At 37.8% G+C, this 22,368-nt stretch overlaps 1 protein-coding gene across 14 annotated transcripts in view; it reads right to left on the bottom strand.

The window, feature by feature from the left end:
• Positions 1-22,368, bottom strand: part of LOC124155608 (protein hu-li tai shao) — a 172,791-nt gene that overhangs the window by 30,068 nt on the left and 120,355 nt on the right. For 11 of the 14 annotated variants that reach the window (XR_006864209.1, XM_046529586.1, XM_046529582.1 and 8 more), the window contains 11 exons: positions 13,560-13,771; positions 10,567-10,756; positions 9,246-9,397; positions 8,657-8,887; positions 7,281-7,424; positions 6,577-6,675; positions 6,168-6,392; positions 4,516-4,652; positions 4,300-4,426; positions 2,650-2,673; positions 1,540-1,650 (listed from right to left, as the gene is read on the bottom strand). Coding sequence is in view for 13 of the 14 variants with exons in the window: in XM_046529586.1 (XP_046385542.1) it covers positions 1,540-1,650; positions 2,650-2,673; positions 4,300-4,426; positions 4,516-4,652; positions 6,168-6,392; positions 6,577-6,675; positions 7,281-7,424; positions 8,657-8,887; positions 9,246-9,397; positions 10,567-10,756; positions 13,560-13,694 (1,575 nt within the window). In the remaining variant the exon portion in view is untranslated. Of the gene's footprint in view, positions 1-1,539; positions 1,651-2,649; positions 2,674-2,759; positions 4,427-4,515; positions 4,653-6,167; positions 6,393-6,576; positions 6,676-7,280; positions 7,425-8,656; positions 8,888-9,245; positions 9,398-10,566; positions 10,757-13,559; positions 13,772-22,368 lie in introns of those variants that run through there. The other 3 variants (XM_046529579.1, XM_046529588.1, XM_046529587.1) reach the window with 2 other exon arrangements.

The following is a 22,368-nucleotide window of genomic DNA, read 5'->3' on the forward strand; positions in this document are numbered from 1 at the left end:
ATGAAAAATTATAATAATGAGTACTACATGAAGAGGCACACTTTTTATTTATTTTAGGTAAGGTTGGACATTGGTCCCACTGGCTCATTGCTATCTGACTCTTCTGCATTCCTGTTCTTTCCCAAAAACATAGAGAATGGATTTCCCTTGAGAGAAGTCATTTCTATAAGATATCTGAATGCTATACAGAGCACAAAATTGGATACTTGACAGATTGAGTGACCAGGGACTGAAGAATCATTTTTATCAACATTTCAAGTACTGGATTCCACTGCGATGCTACCCTCATCAGAGGACTATATGGTGAGCCACTTAAGTTCTAGCATAAGGTCCATTTTCTCTTACAGAATTTACTGCATAGCAAGCACCCCAGGTATGAACATCATTATCTGCAGTCACAACCATACGCCATGAAGCAAATTTGAACTATGAAACTTTTGTAAAATTTCTATGGAATACTGGATGCAGTAAATGGGTTATTCTTCCGTTCTACACATTTAAAATGAAACTTTTTCTGACAAATTTCCTTTGATTTATCAGAGGGGGGCTAAGTTAACGATTCTGTATAGTGTAAATTGGATACCCAAGGCCCAATCTGGATCCACCCCTGGATTGTAACATAAGCGTGTAAACCAAAAGCATGTAAAATAGACCCTAAGTTAGAGCTACTTAGTATTCCAATTTGTTTAAGTAGGTAAATATTTAGGAAAATAAATCTAAATACTTTTGTACACAGTGGTAATCCCTAAACACTTTGATTTTACCTAGTGTATGTTTCGACCAATCGGTGAGGGCTATAGCCCCCTTAGCCCCCCCCAATAGATGCACCACTGAGTTACCACCATCTATCTACGAATGCAGGTCCCTATCAGTTGAAGAAATAAGAACATTCATCCTGAAATTTTATCACAGCATATCCTCAGTTTCATGACCATAACCAAATTCAAAGCTAATTAACTACGACAATTAGTCCATTGAGTGTCAGGTGGCTGATCTATCAGCCGAATGGATATGCGAAAAGAATGCATCAGATCACAATTATCAGCTGGGGGTTTAAATTTAATTTGAAAATAATATAAATTTTTCCAAAGTTGCCAGAATAGATTGAAAGCATTAACTTTTTCATTGACGATGTACATATTATAAATATAAATTAAAAAATTGGCTTCAACAAATTCATATTGGAATTTAAATGAAATTCTAAGCATCATCATACAAATTAGTCAACAATGCCAAGGCTTTCTTCCAGTAGATATACCAGATAAAAGAGGCTCTGAAAGGATGGGAAATCGTATATCCTCATTATTTACTCCATCTAATTTGATGCATGTCGCTATCAATATCTCATGCATAAAAGGGGTGAGAGATTCCCAATGGTCATGGGCAAAAATGTGATTTTTAGCAGCGTATAAATTTTGATCCCCGGTTAAGTATCAAAATTCAGAAAAAAAAACAAATAAAAAATCAAATGATTATTTTCCTTAGCACCAGAGTTAAAATCTGAAGACCCATTTTGAAAAGATAGGATGAAGGGCTTACCTGTTGCTGTAATTTCTTGAACTCTCTTGGATCCGTGTTCTTAGGAACAAACTGCAACGCACTATCAATCTTCACAGGCGTGCTATGAGTTGGAGAACCTTCGGCAACCCACTGTGAAGGACAAAACCAGTGCATTAGGGACCTTGTTCGTAAACACCTCCCACAACTCTTGGCAAAAAACAAATCTGCCGATCAATCACGTGCCTGTTAAATACTAGCAATAAGATACTTCAAGGAAGCTATTTCCATCAGATCACACCTCACTCAAAAAAAGAAGGCAGCCCATTAAATGCCAATTTGAATCTATTAACAAGTGGTCCCTTAAGTCCTGGTTTTGTCTGACACTAGGGTTTCATCAATGCCAAATAAAGGCACTCATCATAAGACATTTAAAAACAGGCTCGCCTTGTAAAAATGAATGATCAGCAGGCTTGTCGCCCATCGCAGGAATAAAAAAAAAAAATACAAAGGAATATGAAAAAGGAAATGCATGCTCAAGAAAATTCTTGGAAGCCATAAAAAAGGGGGACTTTTTGTAACAGAAAGAACTCATGAAGCAAAGAAAAATAAAAATATTTTTAAAAAGTAATCAACAGTAAGTAATATATAAAGCTAAGGAGTCCATTAAAAAATCATCTTGAAAACACTGAAGTTGACTCAAAACATCTTTTCAAAATGTAACAGATGGAAGGTTAATGTATTATGTGCCAAGGGGTAGAGTGTATATGTGAGCCTCGTCAAAAATTACAACTTCCACATTAACAGAAGAAATTGTGCAAATTCTATTCCCAAAGTCAACCACAAAAGCTAATTACAAACTAATTATTCCCATATGATAGCTATTGGACTGAAGGAAAAAAAAGAATAGGCGTAAAAAAGCAATAATAATTTTTTTCATCGCTTATTGCAAAGAAAAGCAAATGTTTATGTTCCCATGCAAAATGTAATCCTGCATGCTTTAAGTAGGATTAGAAAAACTAAGGATATGACCCCCTTGGAAAAAATTAACAAAAGAATAAGGAAGGTAAGGAAGTAAATAAAAAAAACGAAAGTAAACACAGGACACTTAGACCCTGATGGGAGAAGCTCCTGCAGCGGAAATCCAATTACCTCGTCTGCATTCGCATCCACCCACTAAAAAATCAAACAAAAAGAGGACATGTAAAAAAAACAGGCAAACAGGTCTGAAGGGAGGGTGAATGTTTATTGAAAGCTATAAGGAAATTAAAACGAGTTTTATTCTTCAAACAAATGTCACACCAAATGCAAGTTAATGGTTATGACACTCCACACAACACTTAATGTCAATGGGGCTTATATTTTGATATAACATACGTGAGTAAATAAAGGAAGACTACAATTTCACAATACTTATATACTATAGCATATATAGATACGTATAGCCCCAACGCAGCTCATAAACTCTTTCCAGCATAGTAGTGCAGCACATATAAACGCAAACAATTAATTGCTTTACCAATGGCACAAATGGCTAGATGTCAGGACACAATTTACAAGGGTTCCAGTAAGAAAATCATTCTACATATATTTTATTGCAGACATTTGACACTACAAAAATTCACAAAACACAATTCCTACAATTTTTTTATTTATCATCTCCCTACCAACAACAATGTTTAATTATGATCCCTTTAAATAAATCAACCAAAAATGAAACTCATGATATTTGACTGAACCTCATAATATGGCACTAAAAACAACTGAGAAATAAAGCATCTATCTGACTAGCAAAAAATAATGTTTGCATAAAAAACCAGAAATTATTTCTGAGAAAAGAATGGATATGATATCATATAGCAAATCAAATGATGAAAATAAAGAAGTTTCAAAACACCCAACAATAAAAACTACAGACTAATGAAAAACTAATATAAAACCTGTGCAGTTATGAAGCAAACTAATTGTTAATTGATATAACTCAGAGTCTAATGAGTGCAAAACTAAAAAAAAAAACATGCGGAAAGTAAAATCAACAAACCAAAAATGAATTTCGTTGGATATATACATTTAACTTTAAAAATCTTCGATGGAATGGGCTGGTGCATTACAAATTGAATACTGTCACTGTGCCTTTGAAAAGCTCAAAAGAGCTGAGTATTAAGGTATTATCTACTTCTCATTATGAAATATCAATATTAGGTGACCATATCATAATGAAATAACTAACAAAAGTTGTAGCAGAAATATCAGTAAGCCACATTCATTAATGCAGAGTGATTCAGAAGGGGCATTTGAAAATAAATGCATTTACGATACAAATTTTAACAATAATTACAATCTCTTTGAATATCACAAGTGCTAAGTGAAATGCACTCCTATAAATTCTTTCAAGAAATATGCATGACAGAAATGCGATATAATGTATAAATATTTATCTATATGCCAGAGGATGAAGTGCTGAGTTTAGCAACAATGAGAAATGTTTCGTATTTATAGCCATCACCTAAAAATGTTTCCTAGACACAGGCCAAAAATGAACCACAACAGAGAAGGTCATCTTCATTGGTACACATACAGACAGAATTTTATACATTGCTATTATTTTATAGGACAAAAATACTTATAATTTTGTGTATATACGCATGATTGTGTGACAGTGAACATTTTTATGACATTACATATTGGCCGGACTTGGAGTATTAAAAATATCAGCCACCGTATGCAGGTCAAACACAATGCAATACACACGCCACACTACTTTTGGCTCTCCTCTTTGTTTTCAAATTTGATCATCTCTACCTTGGTGATGATCTTCGGGTCAGGAGTACCCGTCTCCAGAACCTCCACCTTTTGGTAAACATTGGGAGAGTTAAGCCAGCGGGTCCTGTCTTGTGTCTTTCGGCCATCCATGAACTTCTTTAAATGGCTAGAATGAAAAAAAAATTTCAATTGAATCACATGTTGCTTAAGCCTACAAATGCCTTAAGCAAAGGCATGAAAGACTGTACAACTCACCCCATTTTATACATTTCTTCTTCTTCCAAAAGGTAGCCAAGAGAAGAAACGGCTGGTGGGACTTCAACATCGTTTCGCGGCCGAGGTGGATCACTTTTCACTAGGGGTCGTCGGTACAAATAGCCAGTCCTGAAACCCTGAAATGCAAACACAGAACTTGTCAGACATACCATAATAATCAGTGTACAGCAAAACCACCATTATTGATAATTGAAGTAGAAGGAAACCTTAGTGACGTTCACCATCATAACACTAGGCTAAAAAATAATCTCATTCAGCCTCAATGTAGGCTGTCAACAACAAGCAAGTCTTTTGACCATGTAAAGCTGTGCCTTTTCAACCACCTACCCCGAGAGGCCAGAGACTGTTCATTACACAAGTTTAAGCGTCGTCTCCACCTATGGATATGTAGCCAAGCTTTCTACTCTATGAATGAATTTCTTGAATGCAGTACTCAGAATTGTATTAATTAGCTCTAGAATTTCATTGACTTTGACGAAGACTATTGCATTGTATTGTGTTTAACGTCCAATAAATCATTATTATTATTATTATTTGGTAACTAACAGGAAGGCAGGGAAAGATACCCTAAAACTGAATCATTTTCCCTAAGCCTTAAATATTATCATTTTCTCCGACAACATTAATCCTTTGTTAAAGCGAACTTACTGTAAAAGTCTGGATACAAGAGAGCACATTTAATTATTTTGTACAATTATCTCAAATGAAATCAATAAATATCATAGAAGTATATTGCAATGCATCATTTAAAAAATGCTAATAACTTCCATCACATTACTCCAGATATAATACTTGATAGTTTTAAATATAACTGTCTTTTATACAAATGAATTTCACTGAGGCAGCACACAAGGTGATGTTAGTTTCACTTAATTTACTGTGAAAATGTAAATTTAACCATCAAGTATTATTAATACTACTCGAGTTCACATCGAAAACTATGCCTAAGACATTCTGGTGACCATTAAAAATTGGGGATAATTGTTTCAAGTCAAGTGCAGTAAACACCTGATGATGACTCACTAAGATGTAACCCATGGTGTAACCAATAAAACCTTGATGGATATCATGGGCCATTAAGAGATCTAGGTCAGAATTTCAAGAGGAAAAAATCATCAAAATCCTTTTAAAAATCTTATGAAGTTGCCTGTAAAGGATTTGGACAACATTTGAAATACCAGCTACAATGCCAGAGTTGAAAACTTGTGGCATTGCCAAAAGAAATCTCTGAAGAGGTTTTAGAGGCTCTCCTGGAAATCCTCTCTGAATAGACTGCTGAGCAACCTCCACGATTTCTTCTTAGCATTAACACATAATAACCAACACCTTTTGGCAATGCACTATGGAATACTTCAAGCAAGTCTCTTGCAAACCTCTATGCAGGTATTTAAGACTCTCCTTCAAATCCCACACAAATTGAGGGCAGCAAAAACCTCCAACATTTCTTTTGACAATCACTTAAAGAAATCCTGATCGCATTGTACAGTTTTCCAGAGCATTTGAAAGAGGAGGGCTGAATCAATAATTTAGACTTTGATTGAATCTTTCATTCATGAATATGATATTATTCCATCAGGATTCGAGTTTCTATCACATCTCATTACTTTAAAAACTAAGAGCATTTGACTCACAGCATTATCCAACATGCGCATGAGAGCTTCAAATTCCAGTTCTCCAACTCTCCACCTCTTCTCCCTCTTCTCAACTTTGCCCTCCCCCTCTCCTTTGACCTCCTCCTTGTGCTGCTTCGATGGGTCTGGAGCACCACCTGCTCGACGCGCGGCATCATACACCTGCTTGCGGGACTCGTCCGAAATAAGAACAAGATTGTCCACTCCCATGGGCATCATTTTAACCTGAGGGCAGGAAAAGAAAATTATTTTGAACTTTCATCATTGCAATGATTTCACTCATACTTGACCTTGATATGCAAAAACACAGAATTTTTATCAATCACAGAGGAGTTTGAGGCATAAGAATAAATCATTTCAAATTTTGTAAGAACTTCTCAAAGCTTAAGTTTTGATAGGCTGACAGTACCTGAGTTTCACAAGCCATGACGGTATTCATCACATTAAAAAATGCCTCCTCCACGGTTTCACCAAGGCAAACTGCTCCATGGTTGGTCAGGAACATAACCTGATAAAATAAGAAAAGTTACAAAATCACCAACTGCACTATTTTAACATTAGACTGCTACCTTAACAAATAGGAAATTACTTTATGTTGTTACACTGATGGTCTTTGACAATGGCAAAAAACAATGCTAAGCCTCACAATTAATATGAACTTTTCAGCAGGAATTAAAAATTCTCAATTCTCAGGCTTTGTACAAAAAGAATAACTAGTAGAAGCTTTAAAGGAGATGAAATACAAAAAATTCATGATGTGAATATTTCAGCAAAGATCAACTTTCTTTCCACCCCAAAAGAGCAGTGTAATCCGATTTACAGCTGTCAGTTTCAGCTTACAGAGAAATCGGGGATTAAAACTACATCACATAGTGAAATGTCAGTGATGAGCTCATCAAATTTTATACACATGTTTAAACAGAGGAAAAGTTAGTTCATGATGCATTTTTCCATCAAAAAATTTAAATACAAATAAAATTCATGCACTTCATTTCAAAGAACCCTTACCAGCCAATGGGGCCATTATGTACTAGAGTGTGCCAATTTTTGTGGCATACAAGTAATATACATTAGCACTAGCATTACTAATAAAACCATTCTAGGTCAACTTACTTTGTTCATTGGACCAAGATCCCGTGCAATCTTTTCTCTTTCCTCTGCATCAAATACTCCTCCAAAATATTGGTGAACACTTACATCACCTATCACAACAGCTTCCTGGCACAGAGGTAGCAAACCACACTTTAAAGATGAAACCTGGAAACCAGAATACAGATTTCACCATTAAAATAGCTTCAACTGAACTGTAGGATTTCTAAGACATGGATACCATTTTTACCATATTATGGCAAAAAATAAGCACAACAGGAGTGGAATAATTTACATGTTGGTTATTTAGCTCCAAAACAGTACCTGGTAAGGATATTTAGTTCATAAATGTTCACTACATATAGTGTAACCAGTTCGACATGTTTTTTTGAATTCCCTTAAAGTATATCACACTGATAAGTATCACACGAAAGATAAAAACTGAGTATTTATACAATCACAATAATAGTAATAATAATGATAACTGCCATAATTGTGATAATTAGACAACAACATATGTTTCTAATTTTCAAAATGATTAATTATAAAACATTGCAATATTTGAAAATACATCCCCCAGGCCAAAGTTTTTCCTCTGATCTCAAGTTTCTGCGTTTTCTGCTAATTCTGGCCTAAACCAAAAATAAGGTCAATTTAATCTTCATCAATTCAATAAGGTAAAGGTTGAGATAGTAATGCCCAGGCATAGATTTTTCAGTTCCTGGTCAATAAAGAAATTATCACCGCAACAATAAATGCTTAGAAATGATATATGCACCTAAACTGTCTGCACCTGAAGTGATTAAGAATTGAGGGTCTATCAAAACATACCATATATTGATCAAACATAACGACCAAATTACATCCACCTTCATTCTTTTTTTCAATAATATATCAGTGAATGTAATTGATTTCTCAAAGACTAATTCCATGCAAGTATATATTTGAAAACTAAATTGAAATCATTTGAAATAATCCACATATTTTTGAGTTTAACACGTTGCGTACGGATGGCGAGAATTCTCGTCATTTTTTTCCCGAATGTTCTGGAGGGATGACAAAGATTCTCGTCATTTAGGCGCATCAACCTAAACAATTTTAAAGCGTACAATACGTATTCGTTAGTATGTTTTCAGTAGTTATTCGTTATTCATAATGAATTGATGCATCCTAACGTTTGATTGGATAAAGTTATATTCTAAACATTAGCTTTTTAACCATGTTTAAACAAAAGGCATTATGCCCTAGTAGGCACATATTTTCAATGTCGGCGTTCCTAGGAATTTATATACCCCTGTACGCAATGTGTTAAGAAATAGATTATGCACTCAAAAATTGCTAATCAACTTATTTTCACAAATAAAATCAGAAGTCTTAGAATAAAATACTTGAGTACTTACAGCAAGAACAGATGGAGTATGAACATGAATGATGCACTTGACATCTGGGCGGGCTGCATGGATGGCTGAGTGCAATGTGAATCCGGCCACATTCACTGGGAAATTGGTGGTCCCTTGCTCAACGGCTTGGCCTTGCATATCCACTTTGATGAGACTTGAAGCAGTAACTTCATGGTACAAAACCCCAAAAGGGTTGACCAAAAAGTGCTCCTGGTCTTGATTAAGCCTGGCCTGAAGCAGAAAGAGAACTTCGTGATAGACCTTAAAAAAATATTTTCCTCTTGGAATAATTGCAGGCAGGCAACAGCTGAATTCCAGAGAAGGGTATTTGAAAAATAAATAATGAGCAGTGATAATATTAAATTTTTAAAAGCAAAAGATTTTAAAAGCTTGGCAGATTCACAGGCATTCAACAATCACAAAAAAATGACCAAATCAAGAAAATATCCATGAAATGCACTCCATTTATTGACTTTATCAAGGAAAGTAACCCTTAATTATTTTTCTTACAACCCAACAGTCATATTCAAAACAAAAGAAAAAAATTCATGAAATGCTAGGACACTTAATATGACTAGCAATCCCTTACTGTTATGTGGTTATAAATCCCTTGGGTCCAGCCATAAAGGTCCATCAGTCGGTAAACAGCAGCCAGTTTACATCTTAGAAGCTTCTCTCCCTTTGCATAGGCCATACTCTCCACTCCTCGGATATCGTTGATTGGAACAAGGCAGTTAGAGTCTACAAAAAAGATTAATCACGTAAGTATAACTCTCAATCCTTCATAACCCAAAGTTGCTTCTAAGCAACATCAAAAATGTTTAAACTTTCAACTCTTTCAAAATAATATCTAAACTACCCATTATTTTGTTGTGTAAATTTTAATGACAAAATATTTAGCTGCCTCGATAAATATAATCGAGTGTAAAATTTTCAAGTTTTCAAAATGATAAGTCTTGAATATTGATTTCTCCCAGAATAAGCTCTGGGTTACAAAGGGTTCAATCACCACTATATACAATGTAAGGATTTGAGGTAGTATAGTTAGTTTTTGTCTCACTCATCAATTTTTCAAATTTCAAAGCAACTTTAAGCTGCATGGCAAGGGATGACCATTACATAGTTGAGCAAAACTCAGTTTTCCTTCAACGTTAACAAATTTCTATTGAGAGTCTAAAAAGTATCAAAAGTCCTCTAAAATTGATTACATGGTTGATATGCTGCCTGAGCTTTGATAGGTTTAGCAAACTTTATAGTTTGCGAGGGCCATAATAAGCCCAGGAACACCAAGTTAAGTGAATGTAAGCAGTGCATTAAGATATTAACACAGGTCTCACACATGCAGGAAAGAGAGAGATTTAAGACCAAAAATCAAATGGCTGGGTACATGATACTAGAGCTAAATTGGGATTTCAATGCTAAGAGAACAACATTACAACTAGTAAAAATATTATGGATTGAAATATATGTAACTGCCATACATACAGGGTAATGTGATTAGTAGCCAAGAACGAAGAGGTTGGGTACATGATTTTAGTACAAAATTGGTGTTTAACAAGAACTTTTTTTCTGATTTAAAAAAAAAAATGAGAGTTCTAATAAAAGCTACATCAGTTATTGAGCAGTAACTGAAATCTATCATTGCTGAAAAACAAATAAAATATTGAACTGTAGAATATGGTATTTTACAGAAAAATTTATCTCATCTGTAGGGCATGTAACTATTGAAATCACAGAAGTTTTAAGAGAAGATGAGTTTCAATCCATAAAGTAAAAGAGCAAGTGACTTTATGGGGTACTATTTGGAAAGAAATTCAAGATTCTCTCAAGTCGCGTACGATGATAATGGATGCAGAGCTATTATCCACAGACGAAGAAGCATTAAACATCAACATAAATGAGGGCCTTACTTTTAAACATGTTTGTGCTTTGAAGGCGCGATCCGGACACACCCATCATATCCGAGATTTGTTGAAGTAGTCCAGCTGGGGCCCAACCATCTTTCAGCTGAACCTCGATGATGCGCTCCAATTCTTCCCTAAAGAGCCGGCTGTTCATGATCATCTCCACACGCTTTCGACGCTCCATTTCTTTCATATCCTACAATGAGAATTTTAAAAAAACATTGGACACGCAGAAAAAAATGCAAAATTCACTAACTTGAGGATAGAGATTCAAATTTGAATGTTATCATCATTTTTTTATACCTAGCACTTAGTTATTTTAACTACAACACAATTAATTCCCTGAGTGAATTTATTAAATGTACCTGAAAAAAGCTGACTTATCTGAGGTAAAAGCATTCTGTGGGTATTTTTTTTTTACTGTAACTGATCAAATAGCTGAATGAGAGCCTTTTTATGGAACAGTTGAGTCTATTGACTAAAAATTATTGCAAAATGGTGCTCCTATTCCATTCCCAATTCCATTGCAATTGAATGACAATCCCTATATTTGTTTTTGAAATATCAAGGGTCTCCATTGAAGACGATATGAACATCACCAATCCTTGAAACACATGTTGTACCGCAATGGAATTTAACCACCACATCATTGTGGGTATAAGTCTGTAGAGTATAATAAGTAAAAATATAATGGAATGAAAAACATTTATAAATAATAAAAATGAAAAGTTTTAGCAGTTGGAAACAAAACAAGATAGTACCAAATTCTTATGAAAAATTTTCCCGATGAAATGGGGAACTTGCATGAATTTTTTTTATTTCACAGGCGGATAGAAAATTATTTTCTGAATACAACAAAGAAAACCACATGTAAATCTGAGTTTTCCTTCGCGAGATATTTAATGATAAATATAACGAATTTTAAAGCGCGGGAAAAACGCCCTCACCCCCCAAGCCACTGCCGACGAAGCCTCGATGACGTCAAAGGTGCCTAAACATCACGCGAAGCTATTGTTGTGATAGTTTGTAATAGTTGCCAGCAGTTGTGAGAGCTTCGTTTGTTAGACGTGTTGATTATTTTATATTTAAAGATAAATATCCGATGATAGAGGCTTGGAAGCCCTCGTATTTTGCATTATTTATAATATTAATATCTGAGTAAGGGCATAAAATATAAAACTGGAGCAGTTAAACCAAAAATTTGATAATACCTAAATAACATCGTTGTAGGAGTCTGAGCCACGGCCATTGGAAGGGGGATACGTTAATTGTAAGTTTATGTTATCGACGGCATATCATTCATTTAAGTATGTAATTAGAACGATGTTGATGTTTACTAATGTCCGCTTAGCTTTTATATACAATAACTTCATCCGCTTACTCGTAGGTTCTGGAGAATTCGTCGTTTAGGACTGTCTGTGCTTGTATTATGGGGTGAATTCCAGTCAATGCAACTTTTGCTCGCTGATTGGAGACATCTAGGAACATTTTTGTGCCAAAATAGTGTTATTTTCAACGTGAAATCTCCCGTTAAGCTACTGATAAAAATCACAGTGCCAGTGGTTGTAATGCACAAAGTTTGACAAGGTTGAAAAATATCGGCCAAGAGTTATCAGTGTTCCATCGTGATTGAATTGTAAAAAGTGCTATTACGCTATCGATAAATGTCTAACAGTAGTGTAAAACTTGTCAGTGGCGTGCTAATCTCCGTTGTTCACCGTAGATATGACATTTCACGATCACGCTATTGAAATAAAAAGTGTGTGTGAAGTTTGTTATTCCATTATTTCAACGAAAAGTAGTGAGAAATGTCACCTGTGTCACTTGTGTGGGCTAATTTAAGGGTTTAAATCAGTGAATAAATAGTTGTATTCATCATAACGAGTTCTGTTATTGTAAGTTGTACGTGATGAATATAAGAATGTGATAGTGACATCCAGTTTTTGATAAGAGTATTTGCCTATTTCCCACTATATTTTTATGGTATATGCTAGTATATTGTTAATGGATTTACCTATATTATTGAAATAGGTTGTAGCTTGTGTGTGTGTTGGCAGCGGAACCGATTCGCGATCTCACATGTGGATTGTGTGCAGACTGTTTTGCTGTGAATTCGTACCGTAGGACGGATAGGACTACCTTCTCCGTTAATCCGGCGTTGCCAAATTCAACAGCACAGCTTACGATTGTTATCCTCCAGTATTACAAGTTTCTTTTACAACTCGATTTGCCGCCGACGTATAGCAATAATCTGTCTTAACAAATTCCATGAGGGTCGTGGCATCAATTTTTGGTGTCCTAAAAAAAGGCTGGTGTCCTAACACCCCATGCCACGCGCCTTTTAGGCGGCTTGCTGGGTATTATGTAGACAAAGATGAATTTCAGGTGTACTATTCGAACGAGTGGCAACGTTATCATCCATTTTTCTGATAACCAAAGCACACGAAGTGAAACGCTTGTACTTCATCATCCCGATGCCGCATTATTAATATCCCTAGTAATAATCTAGGCACAATAGCAATAGGAAAACTTGCCCAAGAATAACAGAACAAAATAAAGTGACGATGAGCGGCTAAATACTCCCTCAAAACAAATTTTACACCATCCGCTCAGCGTATTTCCCTTCTCCCTACGGTTGTTTAGGCACCTATGACGTCACGCCTGGCCTCGGCAACGCTCGGGTGTCTTCGCGCAGTGGTCGGCTCAGAGAAATTTTTCTCGATTTTAAATGCAATTTTTTTATTTCTTTTGATGTTGAATGGAGAAACTGAAGGTATTTTTGCGAGCTAATGTATCCATTTGACTTATTCAAAATAGTTTTTAGAGCAATCTACGACCCATGCAAGTTCCTCATTGAGGTTTCAATGAGAAGTGAATTATTAAAGGAATTAGGAAGGATGTATTCACCATATAAGTTCCAATAGCTTTGACAATTAATTATCTCTAAGTATGCATTAGATAGTTAATTACTTTATGACCCTTCATAATGTTTGACTTACGGCATCAATATCTGCCGGCCTCATCTTTGACTTCTCCTCTTCATCTAGGACACCATCTATGGCTCCATTGGTCTGGGGGGGAGGCTGATCTTGGGTGGCCGTGCCATTGGCTGCCTGATGGCTAGTGTCTGCCATCCTGCTGATGCCTCTTCCCTGCTTGAGACACCCACCTTGTCAACACCTTCCCTCACCCTCGTGGTCGATTATTTCGTCTGGAAAACAGGAAAAATTGGAAATCATAAGTTTCATCACTGAATTTAGTGACAACATTGGCAACGATAAACTCGCAATGAGCAGCACTAGGTAACAATACTATGTACTCTCTGCACAACATCAGAGTCGAGTAAGATTTATTACCAGAAAAGTCAACAAAGCATACAGAAAAATCAAATTCAGTAACCACATGGAAAAATCTCAGTTATAAATTTTACTTATTTCCTGAACCTATTCACCACTTGCACAATTTAAATATCCAGTTTAACATCATTCTTGTTTAATACTGGGCATAATCGAGATTGAAGTGCGGAAATAGCAAGCTAAATAAATATGGCACCAAAATGCACAAAGATGTGAAGAACTAAAGCCAAAAAATTATCTATCTGCAGCAATTTTTTAATAAAATTTCCCCATGAGGATAACAAGGGTAATTGGTAACTGCATTGCGTACACCTCTTTAAAGTTGGAGGAGATCAACTCATTAAATAAAACATTTTTGCACAACGAATACAAACTTCAGCAAACCGCGTTGTATACATTTAAAGAGCCATAAATTGTGACACACAATTCTTAGAATTCATTTTATAAAAACTGAGTCATACTGGCGCTTTTGCTTTTGCGACAAGTACATGAGGTGCAGAAATAGGACGGTGATTACTAAAACTTTTGCTCTTCAATTAAGCATAATCATTTCATAAAAAAACTCAACCCTTATTTGTACCTCAAGGTTTAGATTTAACAACGATACTTAGTTAGGTACGAAATTTTTATAGTAAATTTTCGGACAAACTCAGTGAGAATCACAGAAAAAAAATCACTAAGGCGAAATACGCTAAAATATATTTTTACGCAATTCACAACGCAAAATTTTAACATACTATATGGCGTTGTTTCATTCTAGTATCTCTGTATTCGGCAATACTTACGAGTAAAACGCGAAATTGTTCGAATAAATTAGAGAGTAGCAAAAATATTAAGGGAAAGTGGTTTTTTTGTCAAATATTACGGGAAATACGAGACGAGCAGCCAGGGATTAGTATGAAATTCATAACAGACGCACAAATGCCAATTCAAGTGAAAACATTAGTTTCACGATACAGCCACGCGCCGTTCCAAGACGAGCAAGCAATCGAGATGAGCGGAAGGAGGAACGCAGGGCATTCGCGACGTTTAGTCGCTTCCAAAGATAGGATTCGAATCGGGGAAGGATGGCAGGGGGAGGCGGCCGAGTAAACTACGGCGTCTCGAAAACGGACGGTGATTTTCCTTGGAGAGAATTCTGCTCCTCGCGAGGTGAACCTAAGAGAGTCCCGCTCATCCGAATCGATAATTCGAAGGTTCTATTCATTAAATGGAACAAAATTTCGGAACCTCAATCTTCAGAGGACGCACCACGCCCGCTCTACGTGCCTTTTTCCGCGAAAAATTACTCCTTAGAAACTTGAGATATTGTATTGAAAATTTAATGGCTAATACTGAAGTTTCGTTAGCATTAGCCGCCTTCTAAAATTTGAACATTTTATCTCAGTTTGTTCTCAAATGTAAAATTGTTGTTCCAGATACAGGGAAATGCCGAATAATTACTACACCACATACAGTGGAAATCTCAACTTTAAGAAGCAGGTTTTAAACAAGTAATACGACGCGAAAAAAATCAATATACGACCATCGAGTTGGAATCATGCGCCCTCCTAATAGTTTTTTGATAGCATAAAAAATATTCATTCGGTAAAATTCCGGAACAAAGTCGAACTACAGACACAAATAAAACAAAGCATAAGAAACTGACAAAACAGATCCATATAAAGGGAGATAATACAGTACATAGTGCTCTGAATCGTCTGAATATCAAAGGAATGTAGAACAGTAGGCACTGTTACCCACACAGCATTCTAAATCACCTCAAAAGGATACTTCGTTTCTAAAAGAATCTTCATAACCCAATGCAGACGAGGTGACAGCAGACAATGATTTTTTTACAAAATGGCAATTCATTTAAGTGCGTCCTTAATTTTCTACTAATATTTTTTGGCCAAGGGGAGGGTTCAGACGCTCTAAAATCTTTTCTCTCACATCCACGGCTATAGTCTCAGCCAATCTCCACCGGCACCAGCCCACTAGCACAGGAGCAGTGGGAATGGGGTCATTCGCGGAGGGGCAAAGATTCGCCCTATTTCTCTCCGCTACCGGGAGGGGGATGCGGTACCAGGGGAAACTGGGTCAAGGACGGGGAGAGGTGGGAATTAATCCCCCCCAGCGAAGGGGGGCACCCTGAAATAGCCAACGCAAAGAGCCCACAATACCACCACCGCCGATACGTATACTCCTTCGCGGGACCTGTTGACCTGACATGGCGCATGAAAAGCTTTCAACATGAGCCCCGCACGGATCCTTCGCTCAAAGTAAACTTCCCCATACCAACACCTTCCCGCAGTGGGGAGGAGATGCACCCTTTTGAAAAGGGTGCGAGGACCTTACCGCGAAACACCCGCGCCTGCCCAGCCAGCGCCCGTCCGGCATTAAAAATATATTAACGCGGGCGCGCGCACACACATTCGGGCGAAGAAAACGTGCCAAGAGGTCGAGGAGACTTCATATCGTTTCGGTTGACGCATATTTTTTTTCCCTCCACTTTTATTTCCGCGCGGGAAGTTTTATTTTCTCCCCCAAGATTTTTATTTCGCGTTCTCGTCTTTTTTTCTGAGGCCACGGACCGATCGATGGGAAGGCTTCTTGAAGGAAATGCTACCACCACCGCAGCCGGACGGAACGCGCCAGTTTTTCAGCGGTCACGTGACGCGGGGCCGCTCGTGAGCCGCCCGCTCACTTCCTCTCCGCAATCCCGCCAATATTTTCGCCCGCTAAAGCACTCCTGCCGGTTATGCAACCCGTCTCCCGCCTCGCGGTCCGAATGGACAACGGCCTCCTTTTGCTGCTGCCGCGACTACTACTCGCGAGTTCGCCTTTGAAATGAGCGGAATCCTGCCTCCTCAGTGTGCGCGCAGGGAAGCAGATTTGGAGCGAGAGATTTGACGCAGCCGAGGCGTGAAGCCGCCCCCACCGATCGCGCTAGACACTGGGTCTCCTTCTCTCCCCACCCAAGTGGCGCCGAAGCTGAGAAATGTGGGCAATGGCAGGGACAGAACAGCTTCATATGTATTATGGAATTTCGCAGACCTTAAAGTTCAGAATCGTCATTCCCTAGCAATTTTTCTAGGATTTGATTCTCATTATTCGTTCTACATTTCTGTGCGACGCCTTGCGGGTGAGCGTCTTGCTTCTTCGCAATATTCTTGGCAAATATTTCTGTTAAAAAAATTCTAAGTTTAAGGCCCAAGTACTAATTAAGTGCCAATTTATTGGTACATATTGTTCAACATTCTCAACAAACTGCTTAAAATAATTATAACGACATTCTTCCACTCTTTTTCCAGGCTAGGATTTTTCCAACGTCTCCATCGAGTCGTGTATCCATGATTTGTGTGCAAAGCTTAATAAGCTTAATCCTGTTGAATCTCATATTTAATGCGTTAATCCCGCATGATGAGTCCACCTCGGAGGTGGATGGTTTATTCACTTGGAGGTGTCTTCGGCTAAGGGCGCTAGCAGGGTTAACAAGGAAAAAAAAAGGCTTCGTCTGCTAGTTTTTTTGTCGGATTCCATCGTTTTCAGCGCACCTAATGATGGCAAAAGCCCATAAATTTTCATCCAATAACAACGCGCTTATTCCGCTGTTTTTCGCTTCTACTTGTTCGGACTTTAGATTTATTCTGATACTGATACTGTTTCACAGGATTCCCGTTAATTACTCATTTCATAACTTCGTAATTTTTGGCGATACTTAATACAGGTACAGGTCTGTGCTTTTGAATAATCCTTGGAAATACGCGATATTTCTAACAAAAAGGAGTGCATTTGAATTCTCTGCAGGAGTAAATTATCACAATAATTTTCAATTTTGAATTATTTTGTGGAATTTAATCGAATTCTTACCAAAGTCCTCACACGTAAAATCGTAACCATTGGCCCTCTTGAGCTGCATGACCATTTAGGCGCATAAATTGCTACAAATCATCCACGCGATTGTGTCAGTGAACGCACTGAAATTTAAAACGTAGCGCATTCTCCAACCTACGCTCAATTAAACTACATCGTTTACTTTTAAGTTTGGTTCTAATTATTAAAGGTACTCTATTAACACTTTTATTCTGAAAATATCTCAATAACGACGCTAGCCAGACTTCCTCATAGGTCCAACCTGCGGAGACTAAAGAGTTTTCCGGCAAAAGGGAGAAAGATTCGGAGAAACCCCGCGGGGGAGGCCTCTTGACTAAGCAGCAGCGGAATTGGGACAACAGCCTCCCTTGCGTAGGGATTCACTGGAAAATGAGAACACCTTTGCTACCTCATCACGCGGATAACACTCTTACGCGCTCAGACGGCAATGAAAAAAAAACGTAACTGCAAGTTTGGTAGATATGGACGAAAATGGAAAAATATTCTCGGGAAAAATCCGTCGCAGCCCATGAAACACAAAAATCTGTAACGAAGGATGCTTACAATTTTGAAATTTTCATGGAATATCGTAGTGTATTCAACGTATCAGAGGTATTACAATGTAGATGAGAGGAGCGTCAATCGGGCAGTAGATCGGGGTGAAAAAATAGGTCAGAGGTATTACAATGTAGATGAGAGGAGCGTCAATCGGGCAGTAGATCGGGGTGAAAAAATAGGTCAGAGGTATTACAATGTAGATGAGAGGAGCGTCAATCGGGCAGTAGATCGGGGTGAAAAAATAGGAAGTGAAAATCAGAGAAAATACGCCAAAAAGCAAACCTGGCAAAAAAGATCTCTTTTGCATACATACTACGCAAGGTATACACCGGAGTTCCAAAACTTAAGATACAAAATAGATTCCTGAATTACCTACGTATTTAAGAGGTAATACCTCAAAAATATTTTATGCCGAATAAGAGAGAGAAAAATAATACAGCACGTGAAATATACCTCCAATTTTCACAATAGAAATGAGGTCGAAACATGACACGGCTCAAATGCAAGTTACATTTTTCTAGATTGTAGAACAGCATTTAACACGGCCAGTGCAAGAGAAACGGTAGTTTGAAAATGATTCGTGAAAGAAAAATGTCAACAGTCAGCTCGATAATGATTTACAAAAATTTTGGAAGGAAGCAAGGGATGCCGCTGCCACTGAATAACTTGTAACTTAATGAAATTCATTATGGCTGTTTCCCTATTTACCTCAATTGCGGTTATCAAACCTGACTTCACAACCATAGAAAGTAAGCTCTATCAGGGGTGGGTGTGTACAGATTGTCGACTGAACTCATAGAAATAAAAATATGCAAACCAAGCCTCTAAAAGTTGTTAACAAAAAATGCTAAAAAATGAAGAAGAAAAAAATCACCAAGAACAATGCACATGAATACCGTCCCAACTTAAGAAAAAATATTGGCTTGATAAATAATCTTAAAAGCGCAACGTCTCCAAAATAAAAGGAAAATTAATTTTTCTAAGAGTTGAAAATGAATTACTTATTTCAACCACTTAAGTATCATTTTTAAGTAAATGAAAGGTCGTAGCACTTTTCCACAAGAATTTTTAATGCGTACAACGCGTTTCGGCTCACTGAGCCATCATCTGGTACAAGACGCTTGAACACATGTGAAGATCCCTTTTATACCCTTGAGAGAGGAGAGTATTGGAGAAGGAGAGGATTTGACATCTTTGAGGATGGGGGGGGGGGGGGTGGGAACGGGTGTACAGAGTATAGACAATGGGGAAAGATACAACTACGGGATGTGGAGAACCCACGTTGGAGGGAGGGTTCTGTACACCCGTTCCCACCCCCCCCCCCACATCCTCAAAGATGTCAAATCCTCTCCTTCTCCAATACTCTCCTCTCTCAAGGGTATAAAAGGGATCTTCACATGTGTTCAAGCGTCTTGTACCAGATGATGGCTCAGTGAGCCGAAACGCGTTGTACGCATTAAAAATTCTTGTGGAAAAGTGCTACGACCTTTCATTTACTTAAATATGTCTAACTTCCACCAATTGAAGCCTGAATCTGTTGAACTTACTTAAGTATCATTTAAAATATAAAATCAATTGTTTACCCAAGGCGGAATTTAAGAGAGGCATTACATAAAATGGAATTACACCTTCCGCTGCCGTTACCCTATGAGTCTCATCACCCATCCAATTACACGCATGTGGTAGAACTTACGAAATTGGCTAGAACTATGGATCGAAAATTTCAGTTTTTAAGTGCTTGTGAAAATCCTTTGACAACAAGCACCACAAAGGTCCCCGTTGGTCTGCGTAAATATGACTTATTACTAAACGTGCATCCATTCATGTCCAACGCCTAGGAACAGATAGCGGAAAAATACTCTCCCGAGGCTGAAGTTCGAGGAAAGCTATTATTTCTATTTCCCTTACAGGTACGAATTCCACGAAGATTTCGTTTGCAAATATGATCGGTCTGGGAAAGGATAGACAAAATCAAGTTTCTTTAACATCCTAGGTAAAGGTTTCCTTATTGCCTTGGGTATAGAAAAGGCAACAGAAGACACTTCCGGGATACAACCTGCTCCCTTCACTAACCAGTCCCTCGGAGTCAAAGTTCATACCATTAAGAGACCGCTATCTCTTCCAATGCAAGCTCCGGTGAAGGTACGAAGCAAGGTGATGTCATCCTTTAACGTTACAAACAGGTTACAGAAACTCTTTGAGCTAAGAATTATATTATTAATAGAGGTTATATTTCGCATGAAGACAATCGAACGCGCTAAACTCTACAGCTGTTTAATCTCGCTCTTATTTTCATTAGTTACTTACTTTAAAAGACGAACACCGATAATATATTTTCTTAAAAAATTAAATGAGGTTGACTTCCCAAAACGCAGAAATGAATTCCCAGAACTGGTCACATCGAAGGTGTGTGGTTTACAAACGTAAAAGCAGTTCTAAAAATACTCCAATTCTATCTCCGTAACAGATAAGTGCGCTAATTGCCAAAAAATCTGACGATCCACCTAAAGAAATGGTATTTATATTTAAGAATATGAGAGGTCAATTACCTAACCGGAAGTTTGACGCCCATTGCCAGACAAAACAAAATAAAAACTTGAGTTGCGTACCTTCAAAATGTTTGGATGATTGGAGACGTTATTAGACGAGAGATATTTGGAGAGCCGAAGGATAAACAATGGACAGTTCTGAAGACTAAAAAGACGAGACTGATAACTTGATAAATATACTGAATTAGACTATGAGGAATGCGAACTTATACAAAAATAACAGCCACATAAAATCATTCAAATATGATACAATACGCCTAATACAAATATTTTGTAACGTGAATACAAAAAAAAGATATTAAAAGAGGAAGAAAACTGGTGGGAGGAATTATAAGGGAAACAATCAAACGCCGAGAAGTGCCTTGGCTGATGCAACGTCTTGCGAATACCTGATCCTTCATGCCTGATACACACAATTGTATAAACGAATGCTAATTCAGGAGAAACGAATATACGAAGGGGGCATAAAATCCTGGTAATGCTTTGGAAGTTGAACTGCTCCGCCGAGGTAGCTGTGAAGGGGAGCTTACAAGGGCTTGTTAGTCCGGAATGATATTGACGTTTTCACGGGGGACAGATGCCAAGAATATGAGAGGCATATTACCCCCCACAACCCCACAGCCATGCACAGTCCGTATATTCGGCAGAAAACGACCCTATCTATTTTCCGAAACGCATTGTCAAAGAATTTGCTCGCCGAGATAAGAGCCAGAAAAGACAATACATGCAGTCAACGAAAGAGGGGGTGAAAACATTGTCTACGCACGCTGAGCGTCATGCATTGATGCACCCACTCCACTGCAACCCCCCTTCCTCGTCCCCTCTCCTCCCCCCAAACAATGGCCCTGAGTTACGCCTGGCAACTCGCCAGCCCCGAACGAAATGAGGCAGCCTTTTATTTACACCGGCTCTCCAAACACAGCTCTCGAGCCGCGTCAACGCTCCTAGCACAAGTGAATTTTTTAAGGCCAAATCCATTCAAAAGTACCCTCCTCGACGCGACCCCTCCCTCCCATTGGACTGCTCTTCCACGGGACTCTTATTCTTAACTAATTTCGATCTGATGGCGAGTATGGGATCCCGAGGCAGAGGTAAATGATATTATTCTGGATTCTGATCGAGGTAACTCCACGTATAAAGCGAAATATCCTTACTCTCCAAACTCAGAAGCAGTAGTATTGAGCATATGGAAACAAAATCGACGTGGACGATTCCCTAGTGTAACGTAATTCGCGCGAAAAGAATTAAAGGAATCTAGTCAGACGGACGTGTGAAGACAATGCTTCATCGGGGGTATTACATATCTAATGTAAAGATAGTTTTAAACGGAAGTCGATACACAATTTCCATAAACACGGATACATTTATGCCGAGTTACTTTATTTATTCTGCCCATCTAACTCTGTTTAATTCAAACCAATAATCCAGTTCTTCCCCTTCTCCACTCTTCTCTCGCCGCTTGACTGCTCACTGACACATACTGCTCCCTT

This window comes from Ischnura elegans, chromosome 3, assembly GCF_921293095.1.
Source record: "Ischnura elegans chromosome 3, ioIscEleg1.1, whole genome shotgun sequence".
Lineage (NCBI taxonomy): Eukaryota > Metazoa > Arthropoda > Insecta > Odonata > Coenagrionidae > Ischnura > Ischnura elegans.